Here is a 22,955-nt window from a genome sequence, read left to right as displayed (position 1 = left end):
CCATACAAGCATAGAAGACAAAGAAAATAAATAAAACAACTTATAAGACATAATAAATACTAAGCACAACTTACTAACACTCCAACTCACTAGACACAATAAATGCTAACACAAAGACATGCACATGCAAGCAAGCAAGTTGTCTTGTAAGATTACAAATTAAATATAAAACAAATGTCAAAGGGAGGCCCAATTCCATGTGGGGCCTAATGGAGCCGTATGGGGCCTAAAAGATCATGTGGGGCCCATATGGGTCTTGAACTCGGACTTGTTTCAACATCTCTACTTAGGTCTTTCTCACACTGAAAAGTCTTCAAATAATCCATTCAAAATCTACAAACAATTATGAACTAATGTGAACATCGGGAGGTTGTCCACGTGTCATTATGTTGGAAAAGGAAATGTGCACATTAGGGGTTCATCCACGTGTCAACATATCAGCAAAGGAAATGTGGACATCAGGAGGCCGTCCATATGTCACAACATCTGAAAATGACATAGGTAGGGCATGATGATCCCCATTAGTATAGTAGAATAGAATGGATTATATAAAGAAATAGTCAAAAAAAGCTTTATTAGGCATATGAAAAAAATTAATTCAAATGAATGTGTTGCAATAAAATAAGTATTGAACCATTAAATTATACAAAATAAATGTGTGCATACTTTACATATTTCATGGACCATTGATATAATTTTTGAATAAGTTTATGGAAATGAATTACTCCTCTTTCTTCTTTTTGTCGTTGCGACTTGATGAACAATAATGTTGTGTGGGGATACAAACCTTTATGAAATTTTAATAAAATAAATCTATTTTAATTGATTGAATCAATAGAAGGAAATTAGAAACTAACGTAAGTTTTTTTAAAGGGCACGTGTTTTTTACTTAGAAGGACTGATCCTTATAAGAAAGGCATATGTTCAAACACTCGTCATCGATTTGTATCGAGAACTAAATGCCAACGGCCAGAAAATGGTTAGTTTTCAAAATAAAATTATATTTATACTCCCAATGACCATAAAACTGTCACATAAGGGTTTTGACTATAAATACTAAGTTAAAACACTTGGAAAATGTTAGAGAATCATATTGAAAGCTTGTTTACATATTCTTTGATTCTTGCTCATATTTCAAGTACTGTTTAGGCTTAATATTTATAGCCAAAACCCCCATGTGGTATTTTTATGGCCGTTGGGAGTATAAAATATAATTTTATTTTGAAAACTAGCCATTTTCGGGTCGTTGCCGTTTAGTTCTCGATATGAATCGTCAACGAGTGGCTTCCGATCGTCAACGAGTGACCTTCAGTCATCAACGAATCATTCCTTTTCGTCGATGAGTCACGTGGGTTGAAAATCATATTTAGCTACTAGAGTTTTTTGTCGACGACTCAAACACATTCGTGGACGAGTAATACCCATTCATCGATGAGTGACATGGGCAGAAACTCAATAAGGCTGTTGGTTTCATTAGTCGACAAATGCATTTCCTTAGTCGACGATTGCCCTATTTGTTTCATACCAATGAGCCTTCTAATGAGTTAACCCATGCTAAGACAAGTGTATATGAAATATATTGAGTTTAATGTTGATTTGAACTTGTCCTAATGATTTTTGGCTGGTGTTTTGATTTAAAAACCATTTCAAACCTTTTGTGCAAGTTTATACATTTTAAATAAAAGGTTTTTTTATATAGGATTGGAGATCATAAGGTCAATCTAAGGTCGATGTAGAGCTTCAATTAATTAAATGATATGCATGCACAATTGAAACCTATAAACATTACAACTAAAAAATTAAAGGTCTTCAAGCTTTACTCTTCTGAAATCCATGGAATTAATATGCCTAGATATGTGATCGTGCAAGTGCTTCATGGCATCCATTTTGCATTGGTCATTTGTTCTCTGAAACTTAAACTTGTTCATTCACTTAACACACAAATGTGATGCTGTGATTTGTCATTATCAAAACGGGATAGGACTCAAAAAATTGACAACAGTAATCATTTATCATTGCTAACCTAGCTAATTAATTTTACTAGTCAGTAACATTTGATATTTAATTTAATTTGAAAATTTTTAAAAAAGTTACTGTAACAATATATATAATTTTAAATAGTTTGACCAATAATTTGACCTCATCCTACTGATAAAAAGCACCTTTTAAGTGTAAAATCATGAGATAAAGAAGTCAAAAAATAAATAATACCTTACGTGTCATTATTATTTTTGACATCAATGATAGACATGATTTATTGTAAGTGCAAATTTAGGGACAACACCACGAAAAGCATTTTCAAATTGTGTATATACACTGATACACAAACTCTTTTCCTATCATTTCCTTAACTATGAATTATAATGATTTGGTGATGTATGGGGAAAAAAATCTAAAATCCAATATTAGTTGCATCGATGCTAAAATATGCTTTGCCACTTCAAAGATTGATAGAATAGAAAGTTGATGAAATCTCATCATCAGTTTTGAGAACTCTAAGGTATCCCTATAATGCCAAGTTTGGGGAAAAATGAAAACAAAGAGAGAGAGAGAGAGAGAGAGAGAGAGAGAGAGAGAGAGAGTACAACAGTAAAATTTTATAACTATATACGTAAAAATAAACTCATACTACATAATATTCGGGTTAAAAATATTTTCTTGAATAGAAATTAATGCTGTAAAATACCCAAGGGCTTTAGAACATTTCTTAACTCAAACATAAATGCAAGTATATTAAAGATAAAATTGGTATAATTAAATTTGCATAAAAATAAATTCGGGAGAATTTTATGAAAATAACTAACATAATTAAAATTTACTTACAAATAAACTCGGATATAAATTTTAAATAAAAATTTAACATAATCAAATTTACTTACCTCTTACTTAACCTTGTGATACGGTCATAACGAATATCTTTGAAAATGAGATCGGAAATAGTGGGTGATTGAGAATTTTAATTATAATAAAAATTTTCCCTCCACCATTAATTCTTTCACTCACTAATTCTTCTCTTCTCTTGGAATTTTTTTGTGAAAAATGAAGGTTGAGAGCTTCCTATTTATAGGAAAATTTTGGGGAAGAAAATTGTATTTTCAAAAGTGTGGGGAGAGGGGTGAAATTTTAATTTTAATATTTTTAAATTATTGGTGAAAGATGGGATGACATGTGGGATGTAGTGGGATGCGAGGTGATGTGTTTTGCAATTGGGTTGCCGACACTTTTTTTTTTTTCTTCCTTATTTTTTATTATTATATTTAATTATATATATATATATATATATATATATATGTATTGTGCATATTATTTAGGAAGAAAGTGTCAACAATAGAAAGAGTAGAGGAAGAGTGACCATCAATTAGATTTTTATTATTTATTATAAAGGAAGAAGCAAGTTCGAATCCAAAACTCTTGTGGGCCCCACACGGTCTTGTGGGTCTCGCACAGTTTCGAGACCCATGTGGGTTCCACACAACTCCAATATATCTTACACGATTTTGTGGCCCCACATAATTTTGAGACTCATGTGGGCCTCACTTGATCTTGTGGGCCCTACATAGCTTCGGGACTCATGTGGGCTCTACGTGATTTTGTGGGCCCCACATGCGTTGGATATGGGAATGATCACCTATATTGCGAGATTTATGAAGTGTATACAAGAACACTGAAGTAAAAAGGAATTGGTTGACCTATGTCCTATGGTTCAACCCTCAGACAATCACATGCACTCAAAACACACTTCAGTTTGTAACTCTATGTTGGTACCTATGGAATATGTGAAGACTTTCGGTGCATGAAGATCGTAGTTGATATGCCGAAGTAAGCTCAAGTTTAAGACTCATGTGGGCCCCGCATAAGGTACCTATTTTATTATTATTATTTTATCATATATTTCTACAACTTATGTCAGTCAAAATATTATTTTATGTATATATACTTATTTACGTGTACAAATAGTATCTACTCTGTTTATCCTATGAAATTTTATTTTGACCAGGCCGACCTCTAGGGAGTGATTGAGTCGCAATGGTCTTTGAGCACTCGCTTAGACAAGGTCTTTCTTAGGCACCAAATATGGAATCAAGGATTCTATAGAAAAGCACCTCTGTATTAATATTAACTTAATGATCGTTATTATTATTATTATTATTATTATTATTATTATTATTATTATTATTATTATTATTATTATTATGCTTTAATTGTGTATATATTTTTGGGTCATCACAATTAGACTATGAAAAATGCATGTGGGTAGCTGAGTGCTGAATGCATCTTGATCAAATCACGTGCCTTGCATATGGGCAATTCGAAACAATTTGGTCGAACCATGAACTGTAAATGTGGACAACTCATGTACACTCCACGTGTTGGGAGTTCGGAGTAGCTTGGTCCAACAACGTGCCTTGCACATGGGTTAGTTTAGAATCGCTTGGTCAAATCACGTGCTTTGCATGTGAGTAGCGTAGTTAGACTATAAGAAATACATGTGGGTAGTCGAGAGCCAAATGCATCTCGATCAAATCCCATGTCTTGCATATGGGCAATTCAAAACAATTTGGTTGAACCACGAACTGTGAATGTGGGCAACTCAAAGCAAGTCAAATGTTTGACCTTTGCTTAACTCCTTTGGTGGAATCCACCTTTTTTTTTTTTGGGTGTAGCTCTATTCCCAACAAATTGAAAATTGAAATAAATTCTTACCTTATATTTGGTACTACTTAAAAATGAATTGCATTGAAATTAGAATGGAATGAAAAATTATGTGGTGAATTTATAAAATTATAATATCATTCTATTCAATTCTATCAATGTCTACCAAACTAATTATTAATTACTTTTTTTTTATCAGTAAAGGGTAAATACATTGATAAAAAATGGAATATGTACAAACATACACTGATTGAGGAAGCAAAGTTCCCCCACCCAAGTAACACAAGTAACAAGGAATACATCAAAACCTGGACATACCTAGGGGCACAAGGCCATTTCACATAGAATTCAACAATGCATCAATACAATCCAATAGAGACCTACTCAACTGAACATATTATAATCAAATCATGTGTAGGTCATATTTATCAAACATGGCTCTGTAAGTATGTCTCTGGATAACCTTAATCAACTCCTCAGTTCCAATAGCCTTATGTTCAAATCTCATCTTATTCCTAAAATGCCATAGGAAAAACACACTAGTAGCAATACCAACCCTTTTACCCATTGCATCAATATTGTTAGAATTGGTGTATTCCCAAGGGGGGGGGGTGAATTGGAATTTTAAACTTTTCTCCTAGGTTGAACTAGATGTCAATTGAGTATAACAACCTAGGGTTTTTCTATACAGTTCCAAATACATCGATAAATATAATATGTGGAAATTTAAATCAAGCGCATCATTCACATAATAACATACACGTGCGGTAAATATAAAGTGCAACAATATACACAAACACACGATATATTATTGGGGTTCGGCCAACTGTGCCTACATCCCCGCCTCTAGCTCGCAAGCCCGAGAATTCCACTAATAGCTCACTTAAGGGTGGAGCATCACCGTTTACAATCAGGTCAAATTAATACAAGGCTGACCTCAACCTTAACCAGGTCAATTAGCGGGGTTGATCTCAACCTACACGCCTTAACAGGATGACGCACCTAGCTTTCCTAACCAGGTCTAAGCCAATCCGGGACTATTCTAGGGCTAATCTCCCTCTTCAGGCCCGTGCCTGGAAATACAACAAATGTGTATATAATCAAATGGTACAGTGATTGTGCTTTCGTGTAAAGCAGATATGTACCCAAATACGCGCAATAACATACACCACAATATGATTCAATATGTAAGCTCAATGTGGTCTAGATGGTTCAACTCTCAAAGGTATTTTCTATCAGTGTAATGCATACGTGAGAGTGCCAAACAAGCAATCTTTGTATCACAAGATATTCAGCCAATAAGTTCACACAAAGATGTCAAGTCTCAAGTATTTCAATCAGCAGGATGTTTCAAGCATGCAAGTATCAAATGAAGTATATGCTTGATTTTCAAAAGATGTGTAATCTTTGTATTCAACTAGAGATATGAATCAATGAATATTGCAACAAAGATTTTTCTCACACAATCAAATATCTCTTTAAAAATATTTATGAAAATAATGCAGACTAGATATTTGAAGGTATTTTGAAAATATTTTGCAACCAAAAACAAATACAATCTTCTCAAGATCTTGCAATGAAGGTGCAAGCTTAGAAGATCTATCAAAGTCTTCTTAGGATAGACTTATCAATAAAGTCCCCTAAGAATCCTTAGGTTTTGCTCTCAAATAAAATCGTATCTATCAAATAGAATAAGGAGAGCAAACCTTTGCAAACAGACACTCAATCCACTTACAAATGATTTAGACACTAATAGAGGGTAAGCTTGAGTGAATGAGGCTAAAAAATGAGTAGTATAGGATTTTAGGTTTTTAGAGGATTCTCCCCTAATCAAAGTCATTAATCATAGCTAATTTTCTTAAATGATCTCATATATATAGGCATAGGAGAAAATATGACCGTTGGGGACTTATTGGGTATTATTAGGGAAGTTTAATGATGTTTAAAACATTTTAACCCTGTTTAAAAAATATTTAACTGCGGTAAAAATCAGGGCAACACGAGAGGTCCGGTCGACCAGAATAGGTTCGGTCGACCAAGTCTCATATGGTTCGGTCGACTAGGAGACTTTTGAATTGAGGGCTCGGTCGACCAGGAGAGGGCGATTTCTCAATTTTCCTAGGTTCGGTCGACCAGGCCATTTTGAACTGGCTGGTTTGGTCAACCAGATCGCTGGGAATTTTCCCGAGGACCCTCGGTCGACCAGGTAATTGGAGTACAAAAAAGGGTCGGTCGACTAGATGGTCAAAATGTTGACCCAGGGAGGTTTCGGTCGACTAGGGCTTTTTGAACTACCTGATTCAGTCGACCAGGACCTTGGTCAACTGTTGACCCAGACCTGGTTCGGTCGACCAGGGCAAAATGAACTGCCTGGTTCGGTCGACCGAAAGTGCACCAAGTGTGCATTTCGGTCTCGTTTTAACACACACAAATCCTAATGAAGTGCCTAACATACATATGTGCAAATGTGAGTATCCTAGGGTCACTTGGGGTCCAAATTCAAGACATCGAAAAAGTCTAGTGTCAGTCGACCGAAGGGAAAAACCCTAAGGTCTTTCTAAGGTCACTTTTAGTTCGCATCTAGTTTGAGCTTTACAAAATAAATCATACATGTGATGTGTGTGAGCTTATTACAAACCAGAGCCCTACATACTATTACAAACCGATTTTCACAAATGAATTATATTACAATTAAGATCGATAATCGGTCTTCAGGCTTTACTTGCTTTGTGCCCATCTTGATCTCAACAATCTTAGTTCCTGCCCAAAACCTCAAACACCAATTAGATACAAAGAGTATTTGTCATAATCAAATCCAGGCGTGACCGATAAGGTCAACAAATACCATTTCCTTTTACCTCTTTATGTAGCCACTTCACTACTGCTTTTAGTGTAGACATGGATTTCTCTATTCCCAACCACTTCTTGATACCATCCCAAACTTGTGAAGAGAAGCTGCAACTAAAGAAAACATGATCAATAGTTTCAGTTCCATTTTTACAAAAAACACAATTATGATAATCATGTCCCCAACATATCTTATCACTCGTGAGTAGCTATCCCCAACCATAGTGTGAAGGCATGCTTTGGAGTGCTTCCATTCTTCCTGACCTCTTTAAACCAAGGAACTTTACCCCCCCCCCCCTTGCCTCCATAATTCATAGCATTGTGAAGACCCCTTGTTATCAAAATCCCACTCCTTCAACATTCTCTCAGCATCTTCAATTTGATTCCCACATTTCAGAAGTAGATGGTTTTTTATATCAATCATTTTTTAAAAAAAAAGAGGGGAGTCATCATGCTTCGAGTTCATTCCCCAAATATTTGAACCTTTTAAATAAAATTGGTTAACCCACTTGGACCATAATGAATCTTTCTTGGCCTATATATTCCAAAAGGCTTTAGTAAGGAGAGTCTTGTTCCAAGTTTTGAGATCCAAGACCCCTAACCCTCCTTTGAATTTTGGGAGGCAAACCTCCTTCCATGCCACTAACGGTTTCCTCCTTCCACCCTATAGGAAAGCCCTGCAAAGTTTCACCACATACTTAAGGACATTATATGGAATGGGGAATATTGCCAACCAAAAACATTATATACCCTAGATAACAGAGTTTATCAATTCTAGTTTCCCTGCATAGGATATCGTATGTCTAGGCCACTTCTTGAATAGATTGGCAATTCTATTTACCAATGGATGATAATGAGCAGCAGTGACCTTGGAGGTAGCAAGTGGGATGCCAAGATATCGAAAATGAAAAACACCTTCATTAAATCCAGTTATCTGCTTGATTTCCCCCAGATCATACTCCTTGATTCCAACATGATAAAGGTTAGACTTGAGGCAATTTGCAGATAGATCAGAATATTCTGAGAACTTTCCAAGACACTCCATTAGTAACTTAACTAAATGGCAATCCCCTCTAGAGAAGAGTATTAAGTCATCAACAAATGAAAAGTGTGTAATTCTTAATTTGTCACATTTCAGGTGGAAGTTAAAGTCTGACTTTTGCTCTATATCCTTCAATATCCTTGATAAGTATTCCAAGCATAACACAAACAATAAGGGGGAAAAGGGGTCACCTTGTCTAAGGCCCTTCCTTCCCTTAAAAAAACCATGAAAGCTTCCATTTAGGGAGAGGGAGAAAAAAGTGGTTGAGACACACTCCATGATCCAATCAATCATGATACTTGGAAAGTTTTAAGTGCAGTTGCATCTCTTTTAGGAAGCTCCATGAGACTGAGTCATATGCCTTTTTTAGGTCGATTTTGAGCATGCACCTTGGAGATACCTTTTTCCTAGCATACTTCTTCACCAATTGTTGAACCAAAACAATATTTTCCACCATACTCCTTTGATGTATGAAAGCATATTGATCTGAATTAATGATCCCTTCTAATCCTGGTTTAATTCGATCAGCTATGATTTTTGCAATCACCTTTTTCAAAACATTATAGCAAGATATATGCCTATAATCTCCAACTGATGTAGCATGATCAGATTTAGGAATCAAGGCTATAACAGTGTGGTTGGTTTGCTTGAGTAATTTTCCAGTCACAAAAAACTCATTATCAGCTCTAGTGAATTCCCTTCCCACTATATTCTAAGCTCTCTTGAAAAAAGCATGTAGTAAAACCATCAGGACCTGGTGATTTATTATCCCTAATGTTGAATAGGGCCTTTTTAATTTCTTCGTCTGCTATGGGAGCAACCATTCTCTCCTTTTGAGAGCCATCTAACAAAGGGCCATTTCAATAATCTACTTATCAACTCGAGTCATACTCACCTCCATTCCTAGAAGTTGGTAGTAGAATCCCAGGAATTCCTCAACCACCTGAGAATGAGAAGTGGTTTGTTCCCCTTTGTTCTTACATATAGCAGATATGTGGTTTCTACTTACATGTCTTCGCATCAGTCCATGGAAGAATGAAGTGTTTCTATCACATTCCTTTAGGTATTTGACCTTGGCAATCTGTGTTGTAAACATCCTGTTGGCCTCTACAAGTTTGATAGCCACAACTTTTTGATCATTCAATTCCTTTTGTATATCTAAATCTATAGAAGAGTCATGAAGCCTTTGTTGTAACTCCAAAACCTCCTCATTTGCTTTCTCAGCTCTGGCAGAAAATATGAGCGAAATGTACTACATTCAAGGATCTAAAAGGTCTCTTCAGAGTCTAAATTTTTTTAACAAAACGTAATTGTCTAGTGCCCTGAACATTCAGATTCCATCTCTTCTTTATCACCTCCTCGAAGCTGTGATGCATTGTCCACATGTTAAAAAATTTGAAGGGCTTCCTGACTTTTTTCTCCCCCTCAAACAGTGTTATAATGCCCACCAAGTGATCAGATAATATCCTTGGGAATTGGAACTCAGCATGAGCTCTTATTCCAGCCATATACCAGAAGTGGTTAACCAAAATTCTATCTAGTTTACACCAGATACTGCCATTTGTCCACGTCAAGAAGCATCCTGAGGACTTCAAATTTGAAAGTTCTATAGTAAAGAAGCATTCTCCCATATCCTTGGTTTCATAACTAGTTACTAGCACACCATTCATCTTCTCTTCTACTGACAATACACAATTAAAATCCCCTACAAGCATCCATGGTCCTTATGCAATACTACCAACTTGGCAAATATCATCCCACAAGGTTCTTTTTGCCACAATAGAGTTAAATCCATAAATAAAGCTAATAATCATTATGTTGGCAGTAATTAAGCATTCAACAAAACAATGAATAGCTTGAGCATTCATATGACAAACCTGAAGCTGCACTTTCTGAGGGTTCCAGATTACAAGAATTCTCCCTACCCTATGGTGTTCAAAATTGTTCACCTATTCTCATGAACTAAACTTTTTCCTCATTATAGCCTCTAAGTTTTCTGCCGACAACTTAGTATCCAAAATTCCAAACACATCCACTTTATTTTTCCTTATGAGGTTATAGAGCCCATTTTGCTTTAGGGGCTTGTTAAAGCCCCTAATATTCCTGCTAGCAACCTTCATTTTGATTTTGAAAGGGGCTTTAACTCCTTTCCAAACACTAAAGGATTGAAGTGTGTAGCCTTGCCTTTCTTCTTCTTCTTGATTGGAGTGAATTCATTCATCTTCTCCTTTCCTTTGTCTTTTACTTTCACAATACCCTCTTGAGCATTTCTGTTAATAGCCACTTCAACCCCATCTTCCTTTTCCCCAACCTTATCTTTGCCCTGCCCAATTCCTTCCCTCTTAGTTTCTTCTAATTTACCAGGTTGCCTATCACTCACTTCTGGGGTCTCCAATAATCACATTACCTTTACTAGAAACACCATTTCTATTAGGGTTCAGTGGAAGGACATTTGTAACATGCTCTAAAGTGTCATCAACTGATTTTTCCAGATTACCCTTAACCACCTCCCCACTGCACATATGAACTCCCTATAGCTGGGAGGACAAAGAACTGTCACCTTCCTCAACAAATTCTTTAGAAGGGTCGTTACACTCACAATCAGCAGACACAGATCCTGAATCAATCTGAGCATTATCTGGTGGAGAACCCTCACCCTGCAACTGTTCACAACCTCTATTCTCGATGGCCTGATGTGACTCTGTCATTCTATTGTCAATACCTTCCTTCTATAGTACAACTAATTGCACTAGAGCTTTGGGACGATACTGCATACCACTAGGCCTAGCATCTCCCCTTGGAAAGCATAAAGCCTCTGAGTGACCAATAGAATTGCATTTTTTACAGAACCTTGGCAACCCTTCATAGACCACCTCTTGCACAATTTCAAAATCATCTGGTAATGCTATAGCCACACTGTATTTTATTTCCTTTGCTATATCAACTTCCATCATTGCTTTAGGATAAGAAATTCGAGCCTTGTTAGTGGTTAATTTGTCCATGCACAGTAGTCTTCCAATCTCAGAGCATATTCTCCCAATTGCCATAGGATACCAAAGTTCAAAAGGAAGATTCTTCAACTATATCCACACAGGAATTACTGTTCTTTGCTCAAGACCAAACTGGAAGCACTTGGGTATTCTCCGTAGTATAAGTGTTCTACCATATACTAAGTATGATCCGTTCATAAGGACCTCACACAGGTCTTCCTCCTTCTGAAACTTAAGCACTAACTGTTGACTTTTTAAGTCTAATCCCTGTTTTGATGCTGACAAAGTACATATTTCTTATGTGTGTATTTAACATGTGAACAGGTCTATTAATTTAACACACACATAAGGAAACATCAATGGAAGATTGTAGGACTTAAAGACTATACGATCAAGCGCATTCCATGAAATCAGAAGAGCAAAAAGACGAAGACATTTGTTTTTAATTTGTAATTGCATTTAATTTTATATCTATGGTCTGTAATAATGCATGCATCTGCATTATGTGTTTGAATGCTCAGAATGACCATAGATAGACCCTAGGGACCAGCACATCTTACCAAAAACCTTTTTCTAAATAGACCAAAATCATACAAAGTTTTTGAAATAGCTTTAGGGTCAATATCGGGGCTAAAACAAAGTTTACGAAAACTTCGGTCGACCAACACCAGATTTTTTTAGTGTCTTCAAAAGGACCTAGAAATGACCCTAGAACACTCACTCATACACTTATATATGTTAGACACTTGAATAGGGTGAATGTGAAATGAATCAGGACCGAAATGCACATTTTGTGCACCTTCGGTCGACCAACCTAGGGAGTTCATTTTGGCCCCGATCGACAGAATCTGAACACGGTCAATCGATTGACTACAGTCTGGTCGATCGAGTCTCTAAAGGTCATTTGACCCCGGTCGATCAAAAGCCCTTAAAGTCAACAGTTTGACTTCCTAGTCGACCAAGACATTTTTGTAGTGCACCAACCTAGTAGACCGAGTTCTCATGTGTGGGATCCAATGGTCTGGTCGATCGACCAACTCAATCATTCTAGCTCTGGTTGACCGAACCGTGCTATTTGGAAAAATCGCCCTTCCCGGTCGATCAACCTTGAATTTCAAAATTGACTTGGTCGACTGAGCCATATGAACTTCGGTCGACCGAACTTGTCCTAGTCGACCGGTGCTCTCGGGTTGGAATATTTTTAAATGTTTAAAATGTCATTAAAACTTAATTAAACTTTTTCAAAATATCGAGCGTGTCTCTAACGATCATATTTTCCACAAACTCTATAAATACCCCCTCATTACTCCAAATTAGCAACTTTCATTAACTCTATATTTCTCTCTAATTCTTGGTTAATCAAAGTTCCCCAAAATCACTTTTATTGCAAACATTTCTTCTTTTGGGGCCAAAATTTTTATATAAAACTCTCTAACTCTCTTCTACTCTTTCATTTCAAAAATACTCTTGAAGAGAGCATATTTATATTTGGGTATTTATTTGCTTACTCTCACTTATTCTTTATTCTTAGAAAATCGTTTTGAGAGTATAGCTTTGGTTTTCTCTCGAATTATTTCCTTGATAAATATATTTTGGGAAAAGTTATCTATTACACAAATATTTTATTGAGCTTAACTCCTAGATTCTCCAAGTATTTCTAACTTGCATTAATCTTTGATTGGAGAACATAATATTCATTTTTCATATACATTCTATTTGTGCAAAAATCATTGAAAGATAAAAACCCTAGGTTCTCCTATATTTTATTGAAATACCTTTTTGGAGAAAACCATTTATTAGGTTTTAAATATAGTTAAGCACCCTTACTCCCCTGAGCATTATTTCATATCATTGGAGTTCATATTTTATTGAGCTTATTGTGTACATCTCTGCTTGTATTTTTCAGAAGCATTTTCATGTATAAAATGGCTTTATTGTAACGGTTGAGTTCAGCCCGTTAATTGAACTGAGCAATCTCAGTCCCGTAAATAAGACCGGTCTGGTTTAGCTCGAAATTGAACTGGGGAGTCTCAGCTTCGTAAGTGAGACTAGTTTGGCTCAGCTTAGTAATTAAGCTGGGGTTTTCCTCGCCCCATAAGGAGAGGATGTAAAAGGCTTTTGCTCTACCCGGTTAAGTGAGCGGGTTTAGTGGAATCCTTAGGGGGCATACCCAAGGCGGGGATGTAGGCTGGTTTTGGCTGAACCTCAATAACAAATCTTGTGTCTCGCTCTCCCTATCTCATTTTAATTACTGCACTTTAAATTTAGTATGTGTATGCTTATTTATTTACTGTTATATTTAGTTGCAAGCACACACTTACATTGAATGAGATACACGTGTATGTATGATCATTTTACATACATGCGTTTAATATTGAATGAAATATGATACGTGGTGAATCGACGTAATTGTTTAAATTAGCTAAAAAATATTTTAAAACCCAATTCACCCCCCTCTTGGGATCACACCAATTCCAACACTAACCATCCTTTTTCATGGTAGATTGACTGAACTGGTACTCTCCATGACTTGAGCATATTATTGTATGCCACCTTACTAGGGAATTTCCTTGTAAAGTAGCCCGCCAAGTGTTTGTTAAAAATTCCCTCAGAACTATACATTTTAGTAGCAGAGATTCTAGCTTTTTCTCCATTAGCATTAAATGTAGGTAATGATCCAAAGTTAGAGGGATCTCTGTTCTTAGCAAAGAGCTCAGACCAAGCCACCCTTTTGTTGTGTCTTAAGATAGTTCTCACTTCATCAACTCCATTCTGCTTAGGAGAACTATCTACAGGATCCTCCTTCTCCTCCACTCCCGTCTTAACTTCTTCACGTACTGTAGCAACAATATCACTTGAATCGATAGCGTGCAAGTCAGAATCTGAAGGAATCTTCTCACCCCTTGATCTTCTTCTTCCCTCATTACTCCTATGAAGATTTCCTTCCATACTCCCTATGTGTTCCTCATCAATGTGTTGCAATCTGTCATCATCACTCAAGGAGACCAAAGCAAGGCCATCATTCACACCCACTCCCCTTTCCTTACCATCTTGCATGTTTCTCTGTGCACGGAGGTCCATTAGAAGCCCCGAGGATGACTTCAAGCCTTCCCTATCATTACAACTTCTTTGACTTGCCATTCAAGCCAACCTTTCAACTTCTGCCATGACTCTCGAATGTTTCCTGTTCACCCAATCACTCAGTAAACCACCCTTGATTTCAATAAACTTTAACGCGTACTCTTTCTCCTCTTTCTTTTCTGACTCTTGATTAGAACATCTAGCAACCCTAGAAGCTTTTTGGTGTCCCATTGTTACGACTCCATGTTCGAAATTTCAAACTTCCGCATAAGCGAGAAAATGGATACTGAGCCACGATCTTACTAATCACCTTCCAGGAGTAGATATAAACCCCATGATCAATCTAAGATTTATCAATCAGCTCAAAGCTTTGCAGAACCAGCTGCAATCACACCAGAACTTAGGATCAAGAACTCCTAGGGTGAAGCAACACCAACCACCCACGGGAGACAATCCCCAGAGAAATCAGGTAGCAACAAGCAATGGAGATAGTTAATAACCAGACCAGCAACCTTCGACACAGACAATCCACCCCAGATCCAGCAACAGCCACACTCGATTGAAGGGAAATTATAGAAGAACACAGCCCCAAGCACTCACGAACATGCACCTTCTAGAGAGAAGGGCGAGCTTCTCTTTCTAACATGACTAATTATTAATTACTTGAAGAGAACTCCACATGCTCACCTTAACTTGGCATTTGACAACATAAAATTCAAATTTTATATTTGCATATTTGGAAGTATTTAAGTTAAATAGAATATAATATAAAATTATACTATATTTATTTCAATTACGCACAAATTCAAAAGAAAACTCAAAATCCATACACTCTCAAAAGTATTTTTTAAAATTTACCTCCCAGCATTCGACGCCCCGTACGAAACAGCAAGTTGTGCCAGAGATACACTCAAGATATAAAAATTCAATTCGGATGCACATGTCAATATTTTTGGTCAGGCAAAATCATGGGCCACACAAATTACAAAGATGAACATACACGTAACATCGGATCCACTCTATAAAAACCCTGAAAGTACATATCAACCAAAAATAGGCAATATGGATTTCTTGACATCTGTACTATGCATTTTCTTCGCCTGCGCTTTGCTTCAACCCCTCCTTTCACCGTTGAGACGAAGCAAAAGCATCATCGGCAAACTCCCGCCGGGACCGGTCCCGTTGCCGGTCCTCGGTAACCTCCTCAGTGTCGGCAACAGGCCCCACATGTCCCTAGCCGACCTGGCCCGCCGCCATGGACCCATAATGACCCTGCAAATGGGTCGCATAACCACCATAGTCATTTCCAGTGCAGCCATGGCCGAACAAGTCCTCCACAAACAAGACCTCACATTCTCTAGCAGAGCCACCCCCGACGCCATCCACGCCCTCCGCCACCACCAGATCTCCGTGGTTTGGTTGCCAGTGTCGACCCGGTGGCGAAAACTCCGGAAAATCTGCAACACCAATATATTCACCCCACAAAGACTTGACGCCACCCACAGTCTCCGCCGGAAGAAGGTAGCGGAGCTGCTAGCCGAGATCGGCGAACGATGCGGGAACGGTGAGGGAGTGGAGATAGGGTTGGCGGCCTTTAAGACCACCCTCAATTTCATATCAAACACCGTATTTTCCGTGGACTTGGCGGGGTCGAATTCTGATGCGGTCCAAGAGTTCAAGGAGGAGATGCGCATGCTCGTCGACGAGATCGGGAAGCCCAATCTGGTGGATTATTTTCCGGTGCTTAAGAAGATGGATCCGCAGGGTATAAGGCGCCGGGCGACGGCAAATTTTAAGAAGTTAATTGGGCTGTTTGATTCAATGATAGAGCAGCGGGTGCATTACAGGGCGATGCACGGTGGTGGGAAAAGCGACGATATGTTAGATGCTCTACTCAACCTGAGCGAAGATGGAGGCGATGAGGGGATTGATAGAACTGATATCTCGCATCTGTTGCTGGTTAGTACGCTTTCGTGTTACTCAAAATCTATAATTTTTTAAGCAGTGCGAATGGTGCTTTAAGAATATATTATTACGCATACTATTTAAAATGTCGATGCGTAAACTTATTCAATGCCCTTGTGTCAAAAGCAGTAGAATATTGTTGCGTAACTAATTTAATGTTATGTATAATCGATGTGAGCTTAAAAAAATATTTTTTTTAGGATACCATAGTTTTAAATTTCAGATGGGAGGCCATCCAGCACTGGACTCTGATGTCTCCCCCAAACGAGTTTGACTTTACTAATATATTAAAGAAACATGATGGCATAGAATTAATGTTAAAATATCTTTCAACAGCAACATGTTCACTTTGTGGGTGTGTATAGGGAGACAGAATTTTTGTTCAGGAGGATGCAGTTGTAGTGATTTCATATTTGTATGAATTTACACAAAATTTTATTTAATTTTTTTAAAATTTATAAAAGCTTTAATTTGAATTTTAAATCTATACTTTCAAATGCAATTTTTAATATTTTATGCAAATGTATTACTAATCAATTAACCTCATAATCGTGTGAGTAGGACTTATTTACTGCGGGGACTGATACAACTTCAGGCACAATGGAATGGGCATTTGCTGAGCTACTCCACAATCCTCATGCTCTATCCAAAGCCCAAGCAGAGGTACGACAAACGATCGAAAAGGGCAAGGCAATGGAGGAGGTCGACATAGCTCGCCTCCCCTACTTGCAGGCTATCGTGAAGGAGACCCTCCGGCTACACCCGCCAGCCCCGCTGTTGCTTCCTCACAAGGCTCAAACTGATGTAGACATATGCGGATTCCGAGTCCCAGAGGGCGCACAAGTGTTAGTCAATGCGTGGGCCATTGGCAGAGACCCCAAGACATGGGCTAGACCCAACTCGTTCGAGCCTGAAAGGTTCTTGGGCTTAGACATGGACGTAAAGGGTCGAAGTTTTGAGCTAATTCCATTTGGTTCTGGCCGGCGTATATGCCCGGGGTTGCCGCTGGCGACAAGAATGATTCACTTGATGTTGGGTTCACTCCTTCACACTTTTAATTGGAAGCTTGAGGAAGGAATTGCACCGGAGGACATGACCATGGAAGATAAGTTTGGACTTACAATACAAATGACTCACCCTGTCCATGCTGTCCCTACCCTGTGCGAGATTAGAGAGTAATACTATTTGGTTGTATATTTACTTATAATAAATAATGAACTTTAAATAAATATTTGCATATTTCATCGATCATTTAATAATTTGTTATAGTTATATATATACATTACATGTAAATAAATTAAAACTAAGGCAAAATTATTTTACTCTTTAAATGTAGTTATAATGATATATTATTAATTTGATTAAAATATTTATTAATAAAATTTATTAAAATATAATTTATAAATTATTAAATAATAATAATTTATTATTAAATTATGAGTTTGTTATAGTTTAGTATTATTGGCTGCTTGTGAAATGTGTAATAAGTCATAATGAATTGCATATAGAATTAAAAAACAAAATTTAAGAACTTAAATAATCAATTTTTAAATGTGCAAAATAATACTTATGTGCTGAATAATTTCTTTTAAGTGATAATTAATTATTATAAGCATTGGTTTATGTATTGTCAAAAAAAAAAAAAAAACATCAAGTAATATATAAATATTTTATCATTGCGTGCAGTTGAACAATGATTGAGAGGTTTGAAAAGAAGATCAGTATCTTTTATCCTAATACAATATTTATAATAACCATCATTTCCAGGCTATTCTCTTCAAGAGCAGAAGAGGTAGTCCTCTTTTGAAATTTAACAAAAAAAATATATAATTTTTTTTAGATTTTAAAAATCATAAAAATTCTTTTTGAATATTTAAAAATTTTATAGACCTCCAAGCTATTCTATATACTTTCACCCCCATTAGCATTGTCTAATCTTTCAAACCCTTAGAACCTTTGAAAGTTGAAAAATTGAAAAATAAGATATCATTTTTTGTAATTATTTGAAAATTTACAAATTTTACATACCTCACAAAATTTGTCAAAAAGACAAATATTTCATTTTATATTTACTAAAAATAAAATAAACTTTTTGAGAGTTATAAGAGTTTCAAAACTGAATATGTATGAAGTTTGTAAGATTTTCAAAATCTCAAAAGAGATTTAGGAAATTTTGAAAAAATCTAAGAGAAGATCAATATCTTTTATCCTAATATAATATTTATAATTTTCATATTCTAATTTATTTTTTAAAATTTTTACATATTTGCCTATATTTATAACTATAAAATTTGAATTTTGAATTTAAATTTGTGTAAATTTGGAAAAGTTTCAATACAATTTTATATAGCACAAAATTCAAAATTTAAAATTTCTCACAAAATTAATATAGTGTTTAGAAATATAAATTTTAGTATTTAAATTTAATTTTGTGTACATTTTTTTAAAAAATTAATATAATTTTATATTATATTTTATTTACTTATATACAAATGTGTCATGTCTCCCATGTCCAATCACTTTTGCTTGTTCGTTGGACCATCCAACAAGTTTTGTCCAACCACCTTTTTCACTCTCTCGTCCACCATACAAAACTTGCCGGATCATTCAACGAGTTTTAGGAGGCATCAAAATGGTAAATAAAGTTCTTACCGAACCTTTATTAAATATTTTAATATAAAATAAAATAAAATAAGTAAAAAACTCATGGAAATTATGTTGCCTCCAACCACACTCTTAGAAGAACAAGTTTATTATTATTATTATTATTAGTACAAAAAATATGGACTATAAGGAAAATTATTTTAATAAATTGTATATCTTAATTTATGTGGTCATCATAATAATTATATTATTTATTAATAATTATTATTTTAATAATTGTATATCTTGATTGGTTTTTTTAATTCTATTTTATTTCTTAGGAGAAAATTCAATAACATCCCTGATTTTTCTAAATATGACAGCCCATTAATCCATGAGTCTCTAAAAATTACCACAAAAAATCTCTTAAGATTTAATTATATGGATAGAAAAGAACCTTTTGTTAGTCAATAGTTAGTTAGTTATTAAGTTAAGGTTAAAAATAAATTTTTTTACTTTAGTAAAATAAAAATCTACCCTTTCTTTCAATTACGATAAAATAAATTGAGAAAATGACATTAATTTAACGAATTAAATACAATATTTTGAAAGTGAACTAATAAGCAAATCATACATCTGATCAATTTTCGCATTGGTCCAATTGACTGGTTTTGATTCGAGTCAATCAATCAACATAAATATGATAACATAATTATATTATTACTTTAAAATAATTTTAAAACACATGAAAAATAAAAATGAATAAATAATACTAACAAATCATAAGAACAAAACTAATTAATTATAACATCCCAAAATGTTTGTTATATACAACTTTTTAAGCAAAAAAAAGTAAGATCGCACAATTTATCTTAAGATCATACTAGAAAAGAACATCCAACTTTTATTAAGGTGGTTATGTGTAAGGGTTTGTGAGTCTAGTGAGAGGTTGTGCCAGTATTATTGACTACTCAACTCCATCGCCATTCTTGAATTTCATTTTTAAATTTAGATTGAAGAATTCTTGTAATCCCTTGTTCCTTCATTATTCTTCGATAGATTTTTCTTTAGCAGCATCCAATTTCTAGTGCCAAAGGGTGCTTAAGGTAGTATTTTCATTCAATCGATTGTCATTGTCCTTTAGTTTCTGCTACTAGTGAGATCTTTTCTTCTGTTGTTATTTTTTTTTTATTAGTATTATTACTATTTTATAAATTTTATTAATATTTATTGTTAAAATTTATTCAATTGTTAGTTAGTAGAGTATATTTTGTATTTATGATTTGTGGACTTATCATATACATTTTTTTGTGCTTTCCATTGGAAAATCTTGCAATGTACACAATTTTTCAAAAAGTTCTTTGGCACGGGTGTTTTGAATTTTAGTCTACCTTGAAGTCACATGCCAAAATTGAATGCTTTAGATTTTTAAATATGTTGTGTTGTTTGTGTGGCTTCTATTGGTTTTAAGTTGTGTTTTAGATAATTGCCTATGTGAAATCAGTTGTATTAAAAAAAAAAACTCAAACTTATACTTCACCTGTGTCTCACAAATTTTCTTTGTACACGTGATGTATTCCTTAAATGTGCTATTTTAGGCCCCCATTTACCTATGCTTTGTTTTCATTTTCATTGTAATTATCTCTTTTTATCCTAGTTCGGAGTTATACGTGGTTTGTTCCTGTTTCAAGAAATTGGAGTTTAAACTAAGGAGTTAAGCAATACAAGAAGCCAAGGAAGCAATTGGGAAGCACAAGACTCAACCAAGTGCTCCACAAAGTCTCCAAGGCCTTTGTCCATCAAAAGCAACATGATCCTATTCGGCCATGTGGTGCGACCATCAGACACAAGGGGCAAACAGGTCACAATCATCATACTCCAAAGTGCTGACTGAAGCTAAACTACTGAGGATCTCGACCAAGGGCGTGACCAAGAAACCTTATAGACGCGACCAGGTCGACTGAACACAAGCCTGACTGAAGAGTTTTCCTAAGAGGTTCAACCAGGGTGCGACTAGGGGAAGCCTAAGGTGTGACCAGGTCAACATTTATAGAACCCAGCAATCTTCTTCGCGAGATTTCTACCAAAACTTTATTGATTTGAAATCAATTGGTTGTAAACCCTTTTGGGTATAAAAATAAACTTCGAACATGTTGATTAGGGTTCCCTTTTGGCTCCTCCTTGGTTAGTGATAGACCTAGAGTGCTAATTGGAACCATTTAGATTAGGTTTGTTGACTCTATGAGTCCAATCTTGTTTTGACAATGACAAATCACTTGGTATTTGATCTGTGCATTGAGTTTGTGTACAAGACCTATATTAACCATGCACGGAAAGATAACAAGTTATGGATGCCTTCAAGTAAAGCCTACAAATCGTGGAAAGCATCTTGGAACTTAAAGAGTACGAGAATCAAGATGCAAGCAGCAAAGTTCAAGAAACTCTTGGGAATGGGTATTTAGAGCTTATGTATTTACATTGGCATATGATTTATTTTGAAGCTCATTATAACTTAGAATGGTTTTAGGATTCATGCATTTCATGTACATCATTAGGAAACTCTCATGGATCTTGAAATGTTTTCAAAATCATGAAAAATATATTTTATGAAAGATCCAAGAAAAGAAGTCAAGCATATTTTTTGTTAGAAATAAAAATTTAAGAGAATGGGTAGTTCGGTTGCCTGAACTCAAACCTCAGTAGCCTGAAGAATTAAATAGAGAAGACAGAACCTAGCTGAGACTCTTTAGTTGTCTGACCTTGGAACCTCAAGTGCCTGAAGTTGACACTTAAGGAGCCTGAAGTCAAGTTCGGTTGCCTGAACTCGCGGGAAAGCCTAAAAATCAGCTCTTTATTAAAAAGACACGTGAAGTATCTTATTGATCCAACGACTGAGATTAATTCTAAGGGTAATATAATATATATTATGAATATCTAAACCCTAGAACATATGCACAAGGAAAAACCAAGAAAGATATACTTCTCATTGCAAGATTTGAACCCTAGAGCCGGTTTTTCTGCACTTCAATCTTCATCCATCTTCGTTTGGGAAAATCTCTACTGAAATCAAAAGAGCATTCATGCATCCAACTAAACTTTGATCCAGTATTAAGGTTTGATCTGTCAAGTTATCATTTTTCAAGAATCTCTCATCTCTTTACTTATTTATCATTAGAAAGAGGTTTTGATCTTGAGTGTGTATTCACATGTAAAAAACTGAATTTTGGGAAGATCATGTTTTGAGAAAAACTTGTTAGCGTGGTTGATTGATTTGAACTTCAAGAAGTAGATAAACACATATTCATATATATTGTTCATTGGGCTTCTTATTGAAAAACCTACTTTGATTAAAATATTGGAACTTGAAAGAAAACTTTGTGATTTTTGATTGAGTTGTATTCACGTCAAATTTTTGTTAAATAACTCACTTCAAATATACTTGAGCATCTTTACAAAGTGAATCAAGAACCCTAGTGGACTCCAAAGCATTCCAAATATATTTGCACTTAGGAGTTTTTTTTTTAGAATTTGTGTGTTGACACATATCATACATCAAACGATTGTATCATTTTTCATACATTCTTGAGCTTCAAGTTATATCATATGATAATATACTAGGAAATTGAATTGTACTCACAAGCTTTTGTTGGAAGCATTGTTTTCAGTGTTATTTCTCAGATTTCACTGTAAACACGGTTCGGGTTGTGAACCGGGTGTGAGGAGGAAGTTGTACCTCTTGTGAGCAGTAGATAAGGAGGGAGTTGTACCTCTTGTAAGCAGGGGAAGCTCCGTCC

The 22,955-nt window shown here is 35.5% G+C and overlaps 1 protein-coding gene across 1 annotated transcript; it reads left to right on the top strand.

The window, feature by feature from the left end:
- Positions 1 to 15,672: 15,672 nt before the first annotated feature.
- On the top strand, positions 15,673 to 17,829 carry LOC131164428 (geraniol 8-hydroxylase-like). The gene is made up of 2 exons (XM_058121605.1): positions 15,673 to 16,572; positions 17,140 to 17,829. Exons 1-2 carry the CDS (start codon positions 15,676 to 15,678, stop codon positions 17,755 to 17,757), a joined length of 1,515 nt encoding a protein of 504 aa, XP_057977588.1. The 5' UTR covers positions 15,673 to 15,675; the 3' UTR covers positions 17,758 to 17,829.
- The last annotated feature ends 5,126 nt before the right edge of the window (positions 17,830 to 22,955 follow it).

Source organism: Malania oleifera, chromosome 9 (assembly GCF_029873635.1).
Source record: "Malania oleifera isolate guangnan ecotype guangnan chromosome 9, ASM2987363v1, whole genome shotgun sequence".
Lineage (NCBI taxonomy): Eukaryota > Viridiplantae > Streptophyta > Magnoliopsida > Santalales > Ximeniaceae > Malania > Malania oleifera.
The sequence above is the reverse complement of the archived record's forward strand: the minus strand, read 5'-3'. Positions and strand labels throughout refer to the sequence as shown.